The sequence below is a fragment of the Aethalodelphis obliquidens genome, unplaced genomic scaffold (assembly GCF_003676395.1).
Source record: "Aethalodelphis obliquidens isolate GAN/ISIS:26980383/991018 unplaced genomic scaffold, ASM367639v1 scaffold45, whole genome shotgun sequence".
Lineage (NCBI taxonomy): Eukaryota > Metazoa > Chordata > Mammalia > Artiodactyla > Delphinidae > Aethalodelphis > Aethalodelphis obliquidens.
In genome coordinates, this window is record NW_020837989.1 from 14,840,575 (window position 1) to 14,856,752 (window position 16,178).

General features: G+C 46.6%; 1 protein-coding gene across 5 annotated transcripts in view; it reads right to left on the minus strand.

Moving 5' to 3' along the window:
* The window catches only part of ARHGAP26 (Rho GTPase activating protein 26), a 483,828-nt gene that overhangs the window by 10,128 nt on the left and 457,522 nt on the right, over positions 1 to 16,178 (minus strand). For 2 of the 5 annotated variants that reach the window (XR_003427757.1, XM_027081740.1), the window contains exons 21-22: positions 10,883 to 11,158; positions 5,018 to 5,109 (exon numbers count right to left, since the gene is read on the minus strand). Coding sequence is in view for 4 of the 5 variants with exons in the window: in XM_027081740.1 (XP_026937541.1) it covers positions 5,018 to 5,109; positions 10,883 to 11,158 (368 nt within the window). In the remaining variant the exon portion in view is untranslated. The remainder of the gene's footprint in view (positions 1 to 5,017; positions 5,110 to 10,882; positions 11,159 to 16,178) is intronic. The other 3 variants (XM_027081741.1, XM_027081742.1, XM_027081743.1) reach the window with 3 other exon arrangements.

The following is a 16,178-nucleotide window of genomic DNA, read 5'->3' on the forward strand; positions in this document are numbered from 1 at the left end:
GCCCCACAGGGAAGTAGCACTGGCTGGAACAGGTGCAGCCCCCCGTGTAGTTGAACGCATGGGCTCATTTAACAAACGTTCATTCAGCACCTACCATGAGCCACACACTGTGCTAGGTCCCTGCACGTAGGATAGAACAAGCAGAGGAGATTGTGCTCTTGGGGAGGGACCATCTACAGTAAGTAAGCACGTAATTGTAGGTAGTGATGAGGGGAAGGAGACTGGGATAGGGAAGTGGGTGGGTGGCCAAGAGTTCGAAAAGCTAAAACCCAAGTCATCCACAGAAGCCAGCCAGGCAGTGGGTAGTGCAAGTGTAAAGGCCCCAAGATGGGGAGAAGCTTGTTGTGATTTCAGAACAGTAGTGTGTAAGTTTTTCTTAAAAAGCCGGCTCGTCAATGTGTAACTACTCAACTCTGCCACTGTCTTGCTATAGATAATATGTAAACACAAAGGCGTGAGTGGCTGTGTTCCAGTGAAGCTCTGTTTACAAAAGCAGGCAGCGGGCTGGATTTCACTGGCCGGTCATAGTTTGCCAGCCTTATTCGAGAACATAAAGAAGGCCTGGGAGGCTGCTCTGTATCAAGGGAGGGTGAGAGGGGGCCACACGGCAGGGGCGGGACCTGCAGGAACTTGTCAATAATTCTAAGAACAACAGGAGGCAAGATAACATGATGTGACTTCCATTTCTCAAAGATCTATCTGGCTGCTGTGTAGAGCCTGGGTTATGGGGTAAGAGTGGATGCAGCAAGACCAGTGAAGCAGCTGGTGGAAATGCCCGGGGGAGACATGGAGAGGCTGGGGAGGCTGAAAGACTCCGCCGAGGAAGTCTCTGGGAACCCCGCTGCCTGAGATATCCTTTATCAGCAAAGGAAACCCAGGGCAGCCCTGCTGTGCACTCACACTGCACCTGGTACCCCAGCAATGAAGGATCCAGCCCATGTCAGTTCTTGATAAAAGTATCCCAAGAACCCAATTTTAGTGAACGCCATGTGAATATTCCCGGTATCACTAATCATGTTGCTTCTAGATGACTAATGTTCCTGAGAACGTGAGTTATTTTTGTTTCCAGTTACTGTATGAGGTGCTCTTGGTGAAATGGCCAGTTTCCTAGTATATTGGCAAGGGCTGACACTGGAGTTATTTCTGAGTATTGCACAGCCATTGGCCACTGCACAAAGTCCAAGAGCTGACGGAGCAGCCTCTCCAGATTCACAGCGGGCCCCTGGAATCCAGAGGCTTGGAGATTAATCATTACGAACAACAGACTTTCCCCTCAAGGTGCCCCTCCCTCTTCCTCCTCCTCCCTTCTGCTTCTTGATCCTGAAAAAAGACAAGACACACACACACACACACTCACTCACTCACTCACTCACTCACTCACTCACTCTAACTCTGTCATTAGGAAACTTTCTCCTGATTGGTCTGATGATTTAATCTGACGGCTACAGAGCATCCAACTTATATCGTCCTTACCTGGAATCTTCAGCAATAAATTACCGAGAGAGAACAAGGAAAAAGATCTCTCTAACACGTGAATAGTGTTTTCTCCCTTTAATGCCCGATTACTCCTAAAGAGGTGAAGGGATGGGGAAAGTAGGGTCAAGGTAGTATTTTCTAAAACTTGGACATCATAAAATATTACCATCCAACCAGTCTAAAATCTGGACGGACATTTTGTCAGATCCTTCTTCGACTGCAGCTCAGTCAACACTGTGAGGTGTTGTCTTTGGGGCTTAATTTGGCCTTTTGCTCTTCAGGGAATTGGAAAAGGTCACTGGCATTGCTAGTTAAAAAGAAACTAGTGTCAATGAACGCTGCCCCTGGAGACCATGGGAAGGTGGGGTAAGGCCTCTGACTCTCTCCTGCTCTCATCTGTCCTTGTAGGATTTATGACAATTACTGAGTGGAGGGGCAGGAGTAGTAACAGAACCTGCTGGGAAGGAAAGGACTTGGCAGTTATCAATCAAGTGTCTTTTAATTTCTTTTTTTGGTTAGCTAGTTAAACCACTTCAAAAAAGGAGACTTAAAAACTGAAGAAGGTGGGAATGCCAAATGGTGCAACCCCTCTAGAAATCAGTTGGGCAGTTTCTCCAACAGTTAAACCTAGAGTTACCATGTGACCCAGCAAGCCCATGCCTTGGTGTATCACCAAGAGAACGGAAAACCTACATCCCCACAAAAACTTGTATGCATGTGTCTATAGCAGCATTACTTACAACAGCCAAAAAGTGGAAACAATCAATATGTCCATCAATCGATGAATGGATAGACAAAACGTGGTATATCCATCCAATGGAATATTACTCATCAATAAAAAGGAATGAGGTTCTGAGGCTTACTACAGCACGGATGACATTGGATACAGTGCAAAGCAAAATAAGTCAGTTACAAAGACCATGTACTGTATAATTCCACTCACATGAAACATCCAGAGCGGGCAAATTTACAGGGACAGAAAGTAGACTAGTGGTTGCCTAGGTGGCATGGAGTAGGGTTGGGGTAAATGGGGCATGACTGCTAAAGGGAACAGGGTTTCTTTGGGGGTGAGGAAGATATTGTGGAATTAGATAGTGATGATGGTTGCACAACTTGAAATGTACTAAAACCCACTGAACTGTACATTTTAAGTGGGTAACCTGTATGGTATGTGGTTACCTCAATAAAGCTCTTTAAAAAATGGAAGAAGGCTGTGCTCAGGAAGAGGAGTCCCAAACAAGCCACACACACACACACACACACACACACACAGACCTTCTGAGAGCTTACACCAACTCTTCCCCCGGGATCGGGGGTCCTTTGTGTTGTCAGAGTGAAGAGCTGATAGGAACACGGCAGTCCCTTGCCCATGGGAGTAGTGGACTGTGGTTTAGAGGACAGACCTTTAAGCTCTGGACTCGCCTGTAGATGTAGGCATCTCTCAAATATTGCTCACTGGTAGGCAGAAGACCCTCCCCTGTCGACAGCATAGGACACAGAGCCTGTGCATGCACCCACTCTGATTCGTCTGCCGTGCGCACTGTGTCATGTTATGGCTGGGCAGTGACTCTCCCACATGGGCCTGTTCAGGGGACACTCTCCAAGGACATGGTCTTGGACAGCCTTCAGGGGACCCACTCCTACAGGTGTGCCAGGACCTAAAAGCTCTAGCTGCTGACAGGAGAGGCAGTTGGGCTGGCTGTTTGTACGCTTTGATTTTTAAAGGACCCAAATGAAAGTCAGTGGAACAAAGGTTTAAGGACAGTGCTTTAGAGGCTCTGAGAACCCTAAGTGAGGATGCAGGCCCAGAAGGCCACACGCAGTTGTAGGCTCATCCCCAGCCCTGCTGGCTCAGAAAGTCGAGGTCTGCCGAGCGGGACCTGGGAATCCCCCAGGTGCTCTGTGACCTCTTTCCCGTTCTGTCTACCCATATGCCTGATTACTATCTCTGCCATGCTGAATGCAGGGGCTGGCCACACAGGTGGGCAGTCCCTTTGCATACGGATGCAGTCAAGGCTGTTCCCCAGGAGCCCATCTCTGCTCTGGCTGAGACCTCAAGGCCCTTACAAATAACCAGGACCCAGGGTGTCGAGGTGCAGTACCTACTGCCCAGCTGGGCTGTAGCAGCTAAAAAGGAAAAACTGTCACTGTGAACGATCAGAGCATCAGGGTCTTTTTCTGACATGGACGTAACGAAATGATGGTCATCATCGTAACAATAACAACACACCGAAAGCTTAATATGTGTTGAGTACTATTTTAAACGTGTGATGCACACTACCTCAATTTTCTCTCAAAACTGTCTGGTATCTTTCTATGACAGAGGAGAGGACTGAGGCACAGAGAGGTTAAGTCACTGCTTGAGGTCACACAGAATCAAGTGGTCAAGCCAGGGCCTGCGCTACGGTGGCCTGAATCTAGAGTTCAGGCTCTCCGGTGCTACATGGGAGCCTTGGCTGCCCTGCATTTCTGGGTCTCAGGCGGGTGGTAGGAGGCACGGTCCCGACCTGGGTGGGACCGCGCAGCTGTGATGGGAAAGGAACACTGGGTAGTGTGCACTCACCCCTGCCAGGGAACCCTGCCCCACCCCACCTGAGGTCAAGAAGGGGGGCCCAGAAAATGTCCAGTTCCTGAAACCAGACAGCTGGTTTTTGCTTCCTCCTTTGAGCAAAACAAACAGACCCTTTCACCCAGGAATCCAGAAGGATTAACCCCAAAGGAGAACTACATCTGGAGGAAATCTCAACTGTAACAGAAACTTGGGCCTTTCCCCAGAATCCTGATATTTCTTGTAGGCAGATAATAAGTTATGACAAATTATAACAACAATTCCATCAAATTGCATTTTGAAAAATATTCTTGTTTTTTTTTTTTTTTTTTAGGGAGGAAAACAAACAAATGAAACAAGGAAATGGTGCATCAAGTAAGTCCCAGGCTCACGGGGCAAGTGCTCCGAATCCATTTTCCCATCAGGATGCCTGTGCACCAGCTGGTGCCTGGCAGGGCTGGTTCCACTGTGGGGTCATCTACCCGCTCCCGGCAGCTGGGGGAGGACGAGCAGGAATGCAGCGCAGCTTATCTGCCCGGAGCTCACCCAGTGCCCCACCGTCTCAGAAACAGGCCTCTCCTGCCACGGATAGTGAATCCCACTGAACCCAAGGCTGGGCACAGACCCTGCGGCTTTAGCCTCCTCCCTGAGCTTCTGACCGCTTGCAGGATCCCCGTTCTCCACTCCTTCGTCTCCTCCCTCCGTCCAGCCCCCAGATGCTCAAAGCCTGTGCAGGTACCATCCCATTTCATGCCCACGACACCTCGATGACACTGGCTCTGTCACAGTGAGGAGGTGATTCCACGCATCCTCTTTTTTTTTTACTCGTCCTCTTTTGACAGTGGCTCCTAAGGCTCTCCCACTGCTCTGTTATTTTGGGAAAAGACACCCCACCCCACCCCATGCTCCTTTTTAGTCTTACCTGTTCTGTTGAGATTTTCCTTAGGTAGAAAGGAACTTTGACAACTCCAGTGATTTATTGGAGAAACTCACCATTATCGAAGACCGTCCCTGCCGTGAATGAGAGCTCTGAGTCGTGTTCCGCTTTGCAGGCATATAAGGCTTTTGCCTTCCGGAACGGTGTGCTGGGGGAAAGCAGTTTATTTAGCATTTTTTAAAAACCCTCTGAAAGATATTTAATCTCTCTTCCTCCCCCTTCCCTGCAAGCCACCGAGCCTTCTCTCACGGGAAGAGCCTGACAAGGCAGTCAGATGGCAAAACACGAGGTGGAAAAGTTGCAAAGGTCACCAGAGCAGAAACGAGAAATATGCAGAGGACAGCCATAAGCCTGGAAAAACCACACTTCTCGTGGGCTCACCTTGTGCCAAGTTTAAACCTGACTTGTAAGAGCTGAACGGTGGGAGGGCAGGCTGGACCCCATTTCTGGAGCAGGACTAGCTAGGGGGGGGCAGTGGAGGCAGGAAAGAACCCCTAACTCTGGAGAACACTCACAGCAGACCCTGCTGAAAGCGGCCAGTGCTCAGTGAGTCAAAAGGAGAAATTCTAGCAAAGCCAGGTTTCAGCTCCAGGCCCCGGGCTGACGTTGGCTCTCCCACATGTTACTTATTTCTCATTGGGCTGGTGGAGCAGGTTTCTAGAGCTGCAACTCCCGGAACCCCAGGGTAGGGCAGGGAGCAGACAAGGTGTGGGCGTGAGCGGTTACACACGTGTGCGTATGAGCATACGTGTGCACTCGTGTGGGGAGGAAGAAGGGAGAGGGGGCATGATGCAATTTTTTTGTGCCTTTCTCATCCCAGGAGTGCTGACAGCCACACTCACTGCGAATCAGAATCACTTTAAAAAATGCAGATGTCTGGGTTCTACCCTGACTTGCAGATATCAGTATTTTTATAAAGCTCTCCAAGTGACTCTCATGAGCAACCAGGGCTGAGAACCATCCTTCCAGAGCAGGGGTTGGCAAACTCCTTCTGTAAAGGGCCAGACAGTAAATATTTTAGGCTTCATGGGCCGTATGGTCTCTGTTGCATTCACTCAACTCTGCATTGTAGCACGAAAGCAGCCACAGGCAACATGTAAATGAATGAGTGTGGCTGCGTTCCACCAAAACTTTACTTACAAAACACAGGGGGCAGGCTGGATTTGACCTAACGGCTGCAGATTGCTAACCCACATCCTAGAGTGCAAGTCGCAAGTACTGGTAAATCAATTTTTGCTTTGATATCCAACCAGTCCCAAATGAGCTATGGACTTCTCAAGGGTCACAAGAAAAATGACATTTAGCAGTCAAAAGTTGGCTCTTTATTTGCTGAAAGCAATCTCTCTCTCCCTCAAAGCCAGCATATTTAGGGGCTCTAGGGCGGAGTAACAAAAGAGCAAGTAGGTCCTCTGGGTTAGACAATTATTCAAGGGATATATATTATTTGCTTTCTCTTTATTTGGCTAATGGAGAGCCTCAACGACCCAGGGACGCTAAACCTTCATGGCGCATTTATTTCTAGTGGCTGAATGAGTTTTAGCTGAGCCATGGTTGGTCTCAGGTAAATCCAGAAAGGGTCAGAAGAGGCAGGGCACTTCGGATCCTTATGGAACTGATGCTCTTGGAGTCACCAAGTCCAGCTTCCCTCTGGGAAAGAGAAGCCATGGATGTTTAGAAACCTATACCAGGGCCAGAAACCTAAAACTTTTAGTCTTGGTTCCATGAAAATTGAAGGAAAGATGACTTAAAGGGTCTGTTGTACAGATAAATGGTTATCCAGAATTTGTTGCCAGGGTACAGTTTACTGGCGTTCTCGCTGGTCTTGTAGTAGCCAGGAAATGATAACTGGGTGGGAAAAAACTGGGAAAGTGGGAGAACACGAAGTGGGTTCGCTGGTAGTGAAGGGAAAAAGAGCCTTTAGGACATAACAGCTCCAACTAGAAACCAGCTCCTCCTGTGTACTTATCATTAATGTCACAATCAAGTTCAGGACAAGGGGCACATTCTGTGATCTAACTAAACCAAGTCTGTGTGTTGGCCAGCAAGGGCCAAACAGCCAATGCGCCGCTAAAATTTTGTTTTTGTTTTTGTTTTTGTTTTTGGAGGGAGTAGGGAACAGAGAGGAGGAGTCATCTGGCTGTGAAACGCGTTAAAACAGCCAAAACTCCGTACAGACAGGCAAGTGGAGCCTGTGATGACATGGAAGGTGGAAGGAGAATCCAGTAGCCATGAGCCAGGGTCACTGTCCCTTGAGGATGGGGAGAGAGCACAGGGACCAGGGACAGGGAGATAAAAGGTGAGGTGAAAATCATCTGAGGCAAGCCTCCTCCGGCTGGATTTTCACAGAGGTTACTTATTAACCTCCTCAAATAAAGGGAATGGGACAAAACAGGGACAAGCCAGGGAAACCAACTGGGGTATCTGGCAGGAAGTAAGCAGAGGGAATGGCTCAAGTGCCCAAGATTATCATTCAAGAGGAGTAATTTTCCACTAATATCCGGTTTTAGGAATTTAATAATGACAACATTCAATAAAACAGTACATTAAAAATGAAAACAAAGGTCAGGAAATAGCTTTTTTTTTTTCTTGCTTTTCTCTCAAATTGAGAGGTGACAGACAGTCTACAAGAAGGTCTTTTCCTCCGAGACTTCCTCCTGCCCCCTTGGGATGTGCACAGGAATGGGAGGGATGATAGAGGGGTGCTTAAAAAGGAGCTATTCCTGTTCCCCAGGACTAGGGTTGCCAAATAAGATACAAGGCATCTAGTTAAATTTGAACTTCAGATCAATGAGGAATACTATTTTAGTATGAGTATGTCCCAAATATTGCATGGGATATACTTATACTTAAAAAAAAATCATTTGCTGTTCACAATTCAAATGTAACTGGGTATTCTGTATTTTCATTTCATTTGCGAAATCTGGCAGCCCTACTCAGGGGAAAGTCTTCTCTTTGTAAAAGTTTGTCAGCCCGAGTCCTCCATCCCATGCCATACTCTCTCCCTATCAAAAGCCCTGAGCGGTTTGTGTTAGGTAGGGTTTCTACCAAAACAGATCCTGCTGGCACAGAGCTTTTGTTTGTAGGCTTTGGCTCTGATTAAAGAAATAAAAAAAAAAATCCCCCCTAAGCATCTTCGGTTCTTGGGCTCCCTAGCTCCCTATTCTCTGCAAAGCATCTCCACACTGCACACAGAGAGCCTGAGGCGCCCGTGACTCTTCTGTGACAGCGCCCTTCAGACCTCAGCAGGGCCTTCAAGGGCATGAGCAAGCTTGGAACCTTCTGCTTGTTCATTGTTAATTTTCGCCTGTGAGCATGGCACAGGGCCAGGAAAAGCACTCAGAGGAGTTTCCCTCAATTGCCCTTGCAAAGCCTGCAGAATGACAACCCACTCTGCACTGCACAGGGAGCTGGGCTCAGCTAGACTGGCAGCGTGCGACAGCTTGATCATTTAGGCATAATTTCCAGGAGCCCCTGTGTGAATCCAAGTTATGAGTTCGGGGCTGGGAGCTTTTCTAGGGGAACAAGTGAAAGGAAAGGGAACTGCTCCTCCAGAGTCCCCTTTCTCTGCTGTGCTGTGAAAGGCATCTCCATTCCTGAGCTTGAACTAACAATGCTTTGGAGAGGGGAGACCAAGCCACTTCCAGAGGAGATGTTATACAGAAGTTCATGGGCCCATTAATCAGGTCTAACTAAGTTTTTATTTTTAAAAGCTCTGCCCAGGGAAGGAAATCTGAAGCTTCAGGATCTGGAAGCGGATTTGGGGGAACGGTTCGTTGGACCTGAATAATGGGTGTATGCCCCCACCTCTTGGCTGTATACTGCAACAGCAATCGGGGATTTTTGCCCTCTCTGTGGGCTACCTCCCCAGCTGTGTCCCCATCCGTGCTCAGCTTGGCCCACATGGTCAGCTCAGTGATAGCCAACTGCAAGCCCTACTCTGCCTTGCCTATTTCAAAAAGCCCTACAGGGCTGTGGAACAGCATCAACCAAATGGTGCCATTGTAAGGACGGCCAGAGTGAACAGTACTGTGTAACCATGAACCCAAACACACGGGGTGAGCAGATTCTATTGCCACTGTCCACTGCCAATCTGGAAATATCAATACTCTGGGAAAGGTGCAGCTCAAGAAGTAAAACCTGGAAATATCCTGGAAGATGGGAGTGGGGAGGTGGAGATACTGGAGAGGCAATAGGGCCCCAAAGCTTAGAGATATAAAAAAAGTGAATACCATCCAAGCAGAGTGCACTTCAGTTTTTTTAGCTGAATGATTCTACTGTCCTGAGTCCCCCAACTCATTCTGTCCAAGGGCCAATATTCTGAAGATTTTATTTCCTTTTGAACGAATTGAAGGGGCCACATTTTGGCTCTGGTTCAGGTCTCATGGGGCAATCAATGATCTAACCAGAACAGCCCGAACCATATCTGGTGGCCTAGAAAGTTAACATCTCCCAAAGTGCCTAGAATATACCTAAGAAATAAGTAGGAAATAACTTGAGTGTCAGAAAAAGTATAATCTGAATTTTTACCTTATTCCCAGGGTGAGGATAAAACAATATAGTGAAAAGCTATCTTTTCCATCTTCAAGGGAAAAGCTAGACAGAAAACCTAGAGGAGCAGGCCAGGCTCTGGGGCCAGGAAACATGGAAACTTAAATTTGGGGCCACCCATGTGTTTGTAGGAAAGAATGCTGGTTGAGGGCAAGAAGTCCTGAATTCTGGATTGGATCTCATGAGTCATGTGACCATGCACAAGTCACTTCTCTGTGCCTTAGTTTTGTTTCTCTGTAATAGGGTTCAGGCCATTTCTTCTCATTCTCACATGAAGATAGAATGAAATGATAGATATGGAAGTGCCTGGAGGAGAATTAAGTTTATATATATATATATATATATACACACACACACACACACATATCTACATACACACACATATCTACGTACACACATATCTACGTATGTGTGTGTGTGTATATATTTATGTATGTATAAATAGCATGGGGTTTCTTTTTTTAAAAGTGAGACTCAGCTTTATAAATTATTTAAGCCCCTATGCTGGGCCCACCCCTTAGGAAAAAAACAGCTATGAGAAAAGATGGATGAAAAATTACTGCCAAGGCCCAAAATACTTACGATGCTTTAACTGGGCTCTGCGTTTTGGTTGTCTGAAAGCAGAGATTAAGTTCGAGAGACACACATGCTCAGGACCTACATAGCAGAGGGATTCTTTTTCCTGGATTTAAACAGCTTCTTTTCTCCAAAAAACTCAAATGTAAAGAATTAAGTGTCATCAAAGCAGGGAAAAACTATAGCTTGGCCCCTGGGGGGAGGAACTAGGTCAACCCTCAGAATGAGGTGTCGCCTGTTCCCGTGAGAGCTAAGGGTTCACAACACGTGGAGACAGATGTAGGCTGCGAGCACCAAGCATTCCTGGGACTACATGGGAGGTGAGGAGGCAGCCATGAACAACTTAAAGAGAAACTGCTTCATATCCCAAGCCTTTACTCTGTGTTATATTCATCTCTCTCCCAACTGGTCTGGGTCTCATCAACTAGGTGTCAGTACACAAGGCTGAAAGCCCAAGCCCACAGATAAATGTTGCCTGATGCTATCTGATAAAAATGAGGGAAGAAAAGGCCGGTACGTGTCTCAGCACTGCTCCCTTTGATATTATCTTATGCTAAAGCACAGAGAGCCCCATGGTTCAGAGAGTGATCCAAACAGGAGCCCATTCAAGAGGCATTCTCTCCCCAAACTCTAGGCATCAAGGATAAATTCAGTAACCAGAGGAAGGGCTCAGAAGGGTGTGGAAAATGCCATGCTGGTTCATGCAAATAGTCCCTCCCAGCTTTGGTCTCTGAGGCTGGAATCCCTGCTCAGCTTTGGATAAGCAGGAACGGATTGGTCATCATCTGTGACTTTACCTGGAGTCTTCACGAACCGCTTCTTCTGGCCTGTCAAAAAGCAAGTGCAGGTTTGGATGGCAGGGAACAAAGTTGACGAGGAGGCTGAACACTGCATGAAGAGAGGACCAAGCCAATGAGAGAACAACAGCAGCAACAGAAAAGCAAACAAACCCTGCAACAGACCTGATGGGGGATGAGTCGCTGGACGTGGATGAGGTGGGCATAGGGCTGGATGGCGCCGAAAACATGGGCCAAGATGGCGAGAGGGGTGAAGTTGGGCTTGGATTCGGGGGGCTGCAAGACATAACCACCAGAAAACTCGTCAGCACACAGGGAAACCACACGGGAGCACAGGAGGTTCAGGGGAGGCCAAATGACAGGGAGCTGGAGACCGGAGGAGCACTGAAACTGTCCTCAGTGCCAAGTCACATCTCTCCAGACCAAACTCCGTGTCTTCCAAGTAATGCCCGCTCTGGAACTCCTCGGAGTGTTAACATGTCTCTTCGCCCTGCAGAACAACTGCTTCCTAGGTGGCAGGAGCTTCCTCAGTTGGGTCCATTGTGCCTTTGGCCATGGGTGAAAAAGGCCCTGAACCCACGTCCATGGGTTCCCACACCCACATCCTATCACCGACCTCCATCTGGGGCAGGGCTAGCTCATAACCAGCCTTCAGCTTCCACCTGTGAGTGTTTTTAAAGTCGTGCCTCAGCAAAAATGACCATTCTTCTGGGCCACACAGGCCATTCCGCCAGAAAACAATTTCCTGTTTACATTTTTAACGAAACGGGCCGTGTGCCATTGGAAACCCGGAGAAGGATTGCATTAGAAAAGTGATAGCGGATGGAGGACAGGGCTGGACACACACCTCTCAGGAGAGGGCATACAGCTATGCGCAGGGCATAGTTGTCCCTCTGAGGTTTGCTCTCCAGGCTTATTCTTTCTTTTTTCATGGATTTTGGGCATTTTGACGCTCAAAGAAAAAGTCTCAGATGGAAGGCAATGAAAAAATGAGGAACTGAAAGCTTAAATCTGTCATTTTGTTTTATTTTTTGATGGGTGGCTGATCAAAAGTTTGGAGAGGACAGGTTGAAATTACTCACTAAAATATGGTTTGTGGATTTTAACTAGTCACGCTAGCCCTTTGACTTATTTCCACAAATTACACAAATAAACATCTTAGTAACTCTGTAAAACTGCATTAAGCCACAGATAGTGCAAACAAACATCAATGACTGAGAAAACAGCCCGGAAACCACCCAGCCACAACACCACCTGCAGCCCTGAGCCCCAGCCGGTGGCTGGATTACGTGGCCCAAGCACTGCACAGAGGTGAAAATGACAGCAATCCGATTCCAGGGGAACAGACTTTCTAAACCTACTGGGATTTAGCAAGAACACATAAATGTCCTGCTGAATGAGACATCTTCAATTCAGATGAGTGACTCAATAATGGCCTTAATTATCTACGGCTATAACATAAATTCCTATGGAAATACACAGTAAAAACCCATTGTGTGAGTTCATCAGATAACCTCGGACTCACTGAAAGAAACATTTATTAAATGTCACTATATGCATTATATTTCTAGAATACAAATTTCATGAGCGGGGATTTTTGTTTACTTTGTTTACTGCTGTATCTCCAATGCCTAAAACAGTGCCCAGTAGGATTTCAATAAATATTGAGTAAATTAATGAATCTCATTTAACCCAGCCATCTAGTCAAGAGGCACTATTGTAATTCCCATTTCATAGATGTGGGAACTTGGGCCAATTTGAGGCTTGCTAGAAGATATCCAGGCTGTAAGCGTCAGGGCCGAGGTTCAGACCCCAGTGCCCTGGCTCCAAGCCCAGGGCTGTTGCCACCACAGTGTACCACCTCTGGGGTAGCAGGACTTGCTCTGATCCTCTAGGCTGTACCAAGCTTCTTTACAGACCCCGCCAGAGCACTAGAAACCTTAACCACTGATTTATGAGTTTCCTTTAGATGCCTACCACATTTGCAGGGGAAAACGGGAATGCAGCAACAGACAGGCCCAGCAAGACTCAACACATTGTAAATTCCAACAAAATCCCCAATTCTGCCTCCAGTCTTGTGTGTGGTAGATTCCTATAGCAGATGGAATTCATATAACAGAAGAGACAGAATTCAAAGAGTATGGCTTTTTTCTCTTCGCCTCAATTATTCCAGCAATAACTACTTATTGAACACATTGTGTGATCAAGACAGTAAGTGGTATACAGCTCAGCATTTACCAAGGTCCCCGACTTGATGAGCTTACAGTGTATTTGACAAGATGGGACAGATTAAAACACAACTGTAATATAAGACAGTAAGTAAGCTTCATCAGCTAAGGGATCAGTTACCCTATGATTAGTTTAATGCCTGCTCCCACACTTGATTCTGTCTTGGGTCCCGGAAGGAAGTGCTGCCTTATTTCTACTGGGCAGTCAGTCCTCGGTTAATCCACAACTGCAGCTGGTAAGAAGGGCCTCGCTTTCTGTCCCCTCCCTACAACTGGCCCCCTTAATGGTGACCCAGTGGGCAAGGCCTGGCTATTCCAACTGCAGCCCAGCCTGGGAACCCAAATTCTGACCAGGGACAATCTGGAGGTTTATAAGAGCAGCCCAGGCCCAGAGGCCTGAACTAATCTGTTCCTTTGGTCAGGGGCCAACACAGGACAATTAAAAACTCCTTAAGACCTTTTTTTTTTTTTTTTTGAGTTTTCTTTTTAGTGGCTTTTCTAAGTAGGAAACACCTCCAGCTTCCTACCTCAAGTGTACCAAGAATCATGCCTTTGGCTAAAGGCATAGTTGGAAACATATTCTATGAACACAATGTGGGTTCTGAATGTTTTTTCACATCCCTGGATATCTAAGTGGTTCTTGGCCACTTAGTACATGGCTGAAATTATCTGGGGGTGCGGCTGGAATGCAGGACGTTCATAACGATTATAAGAAGTTACTCTTCAATCTCCATGTCCATTGCCATAGAATTAGCTGTGAATTTTAAGAACTAATAGAACTTCATTTGTTTGCTTGTGTTTTGGTCATAGCAATAACATTTATTTGCCATAAAATAACCACAATCTAAAACTTATTACCACTATGCTTCAGTGTAACAGTAAAATGCATACTCCACAGTACTTCAATGATTTTTTAAACTACGGATTGGAATTATACTCTTTGTTAATTTGTGCTCCAGAGGCACGTCAACAAAACTCAACGTCAACAATACTACTGAACACTGTTATACACCACAATGACTGATGCCTGTAGCAACAGAATGACTGTAAACATATAAATGTTCCTCAAAGAAACAGAGAGCATATCATGTATCAGTTTTTATGCAACTTAGAGAACACACAGGTGGAAAATAAGATGCACAGGGATGACGATAATGGCCCAAGACTGTTTGTATAATCTTATACTCTGACCACAGAAGTGTCTGGCTATAGGTTACTTAAAGTGACAACAGCACTCCTAAAAAAATCCAAGACATGGGCTTCCCTGGTGGCGCAGTGGTTGAGAGTCCGCCTGCCGATGCAGAGGACACGGGTTCGTGCCCCGGTCCGGGAAGATCCCACATGCCGCGGAGCGGCTGGGCCCGTGAGCCATGGCTGCTGAGCCTGTGCGTCCGGAGCCTGTGCTCCGCAACGGGAGAGGCCACGACAGTGAGAGGCCCACGTACCGCAAAAAAAAAAAAAAAAAAATCCAAGACAAAACAAACTAAAAACGGCCAGCTTTGGTATTGACTCTGAAACCTCCAATATCGAATTCTCAAAGTCTCTTTCCATTAATGAGGACAAGGATAACAAATGATTGGTGTTAGGATAGGAGAAAATAATTTTATAACTACAATCTTAGCAGATGATCCCCTAAGGCTTCTCTACAACCTCAGAGTCCAGCTGAATGCCCTAGCACATTTTTCACCCTAAATATTCCTGGGGTCCTGCCAGGCCCCCCACATCAGGGCCCAACTATAGCAACAGCAGCTTAAACTTTAAGGAACACTTGTTGGCCTGGTTTGGGTTCAAGTGGAAGGCTTGCGTCGGCTTCAGTTTGCTAGTCCACGGTGTCCTCAAAAGGAGTCACACAGCCCCAGTCAGTCCCTTTGACAGTCACTGGACAGGGAAGAAATAATGGTTTGGGAAGATAAGGCTCAAAGGCCTGGCAGCATGCTGGGATGTGGCTGAGTGTGCAAGTACAGTGTGTGGCAATATCGTCAGCTTGACACCCTTCTGTGGTGACTCACTTGACTGATGGGGCATCTGGAGTACCAGCCAGGGCATGACTACCAGGCCGTGGACAGGGCTGTCCCAGCAGGCTCCCCATCTGATCACGGATGTGGCAGACCCTCTCATGGCTCCACAGCATGGGAGTGAAAAACCTGAGCTGGTATAAGATAAGCAGTCGGCAGACCATTAATCTTTAATTCTGATATGCAAAATTACAGATGGCTGTGTAGGAAACTGGGAAATATCACAAGAAAAGCAGTAAAATCACACATAATTTATACTGCTGATAATCACTGTTAACAGCTTGCCAAATTTCTTCACTTGTCTTGGGTGGGGTGGTGTTGCAGATAATACTACATACATAGTAGCGTATTTTTTTCACTTAAGTATTTTCTGATGTCATTAAGTAGCCTTTGATATATTTTAAAAACCATAAAACTCTTTTCCCACTAATGAGGCTAAAAATAACAAACAACTGACATTACTTCAGAGAAAATAATCTTTAAAGTACAATCTTGGCAGATGACCCCCTGAAGACCTCTCTACAAACCCCATAGTATTCTCAGACCTACAGGATAGTCTACTGTATGGTATACCCTGATTTATGTACCCCTTTTCCTATTGTGTACATTCAGATCATCCCTCTTCGGCCATAGTACTGCAACTCACATTCTTGTGGAGGATCACTGCCTGTGTCTCCAATTGTTTCCTTAGCATAAATTCCTGGAAGTCAAATTAGTGAGTCAAAGGCTAGGAGCCTTTTTTAAGGGTCCTGATACATCCTAGCAAATGGCCTTGCAGAAAGGTTCGACTGAATTGCATTCCCACCAACAGCGTATGGGGGCTGCCCCTTCCCTCTCACCACGGCCCCACCAGCACAGAGAATGAGCAATTGAAAAAATCCGATGGACTTTTTTCCCCCAGCCCACAAAGGTTACCTTGGACTCTTCTCTTTCCTAGCATTTCCAATGGTAAAAACAAATACAACTCCTCTCCCATGTCGTTTCCATCTGCAAGCAATGTTTAATTTTCTAAAGGGCATTCTGCCAAGAAGGTAGTGTGGGGAAGGAGACAGG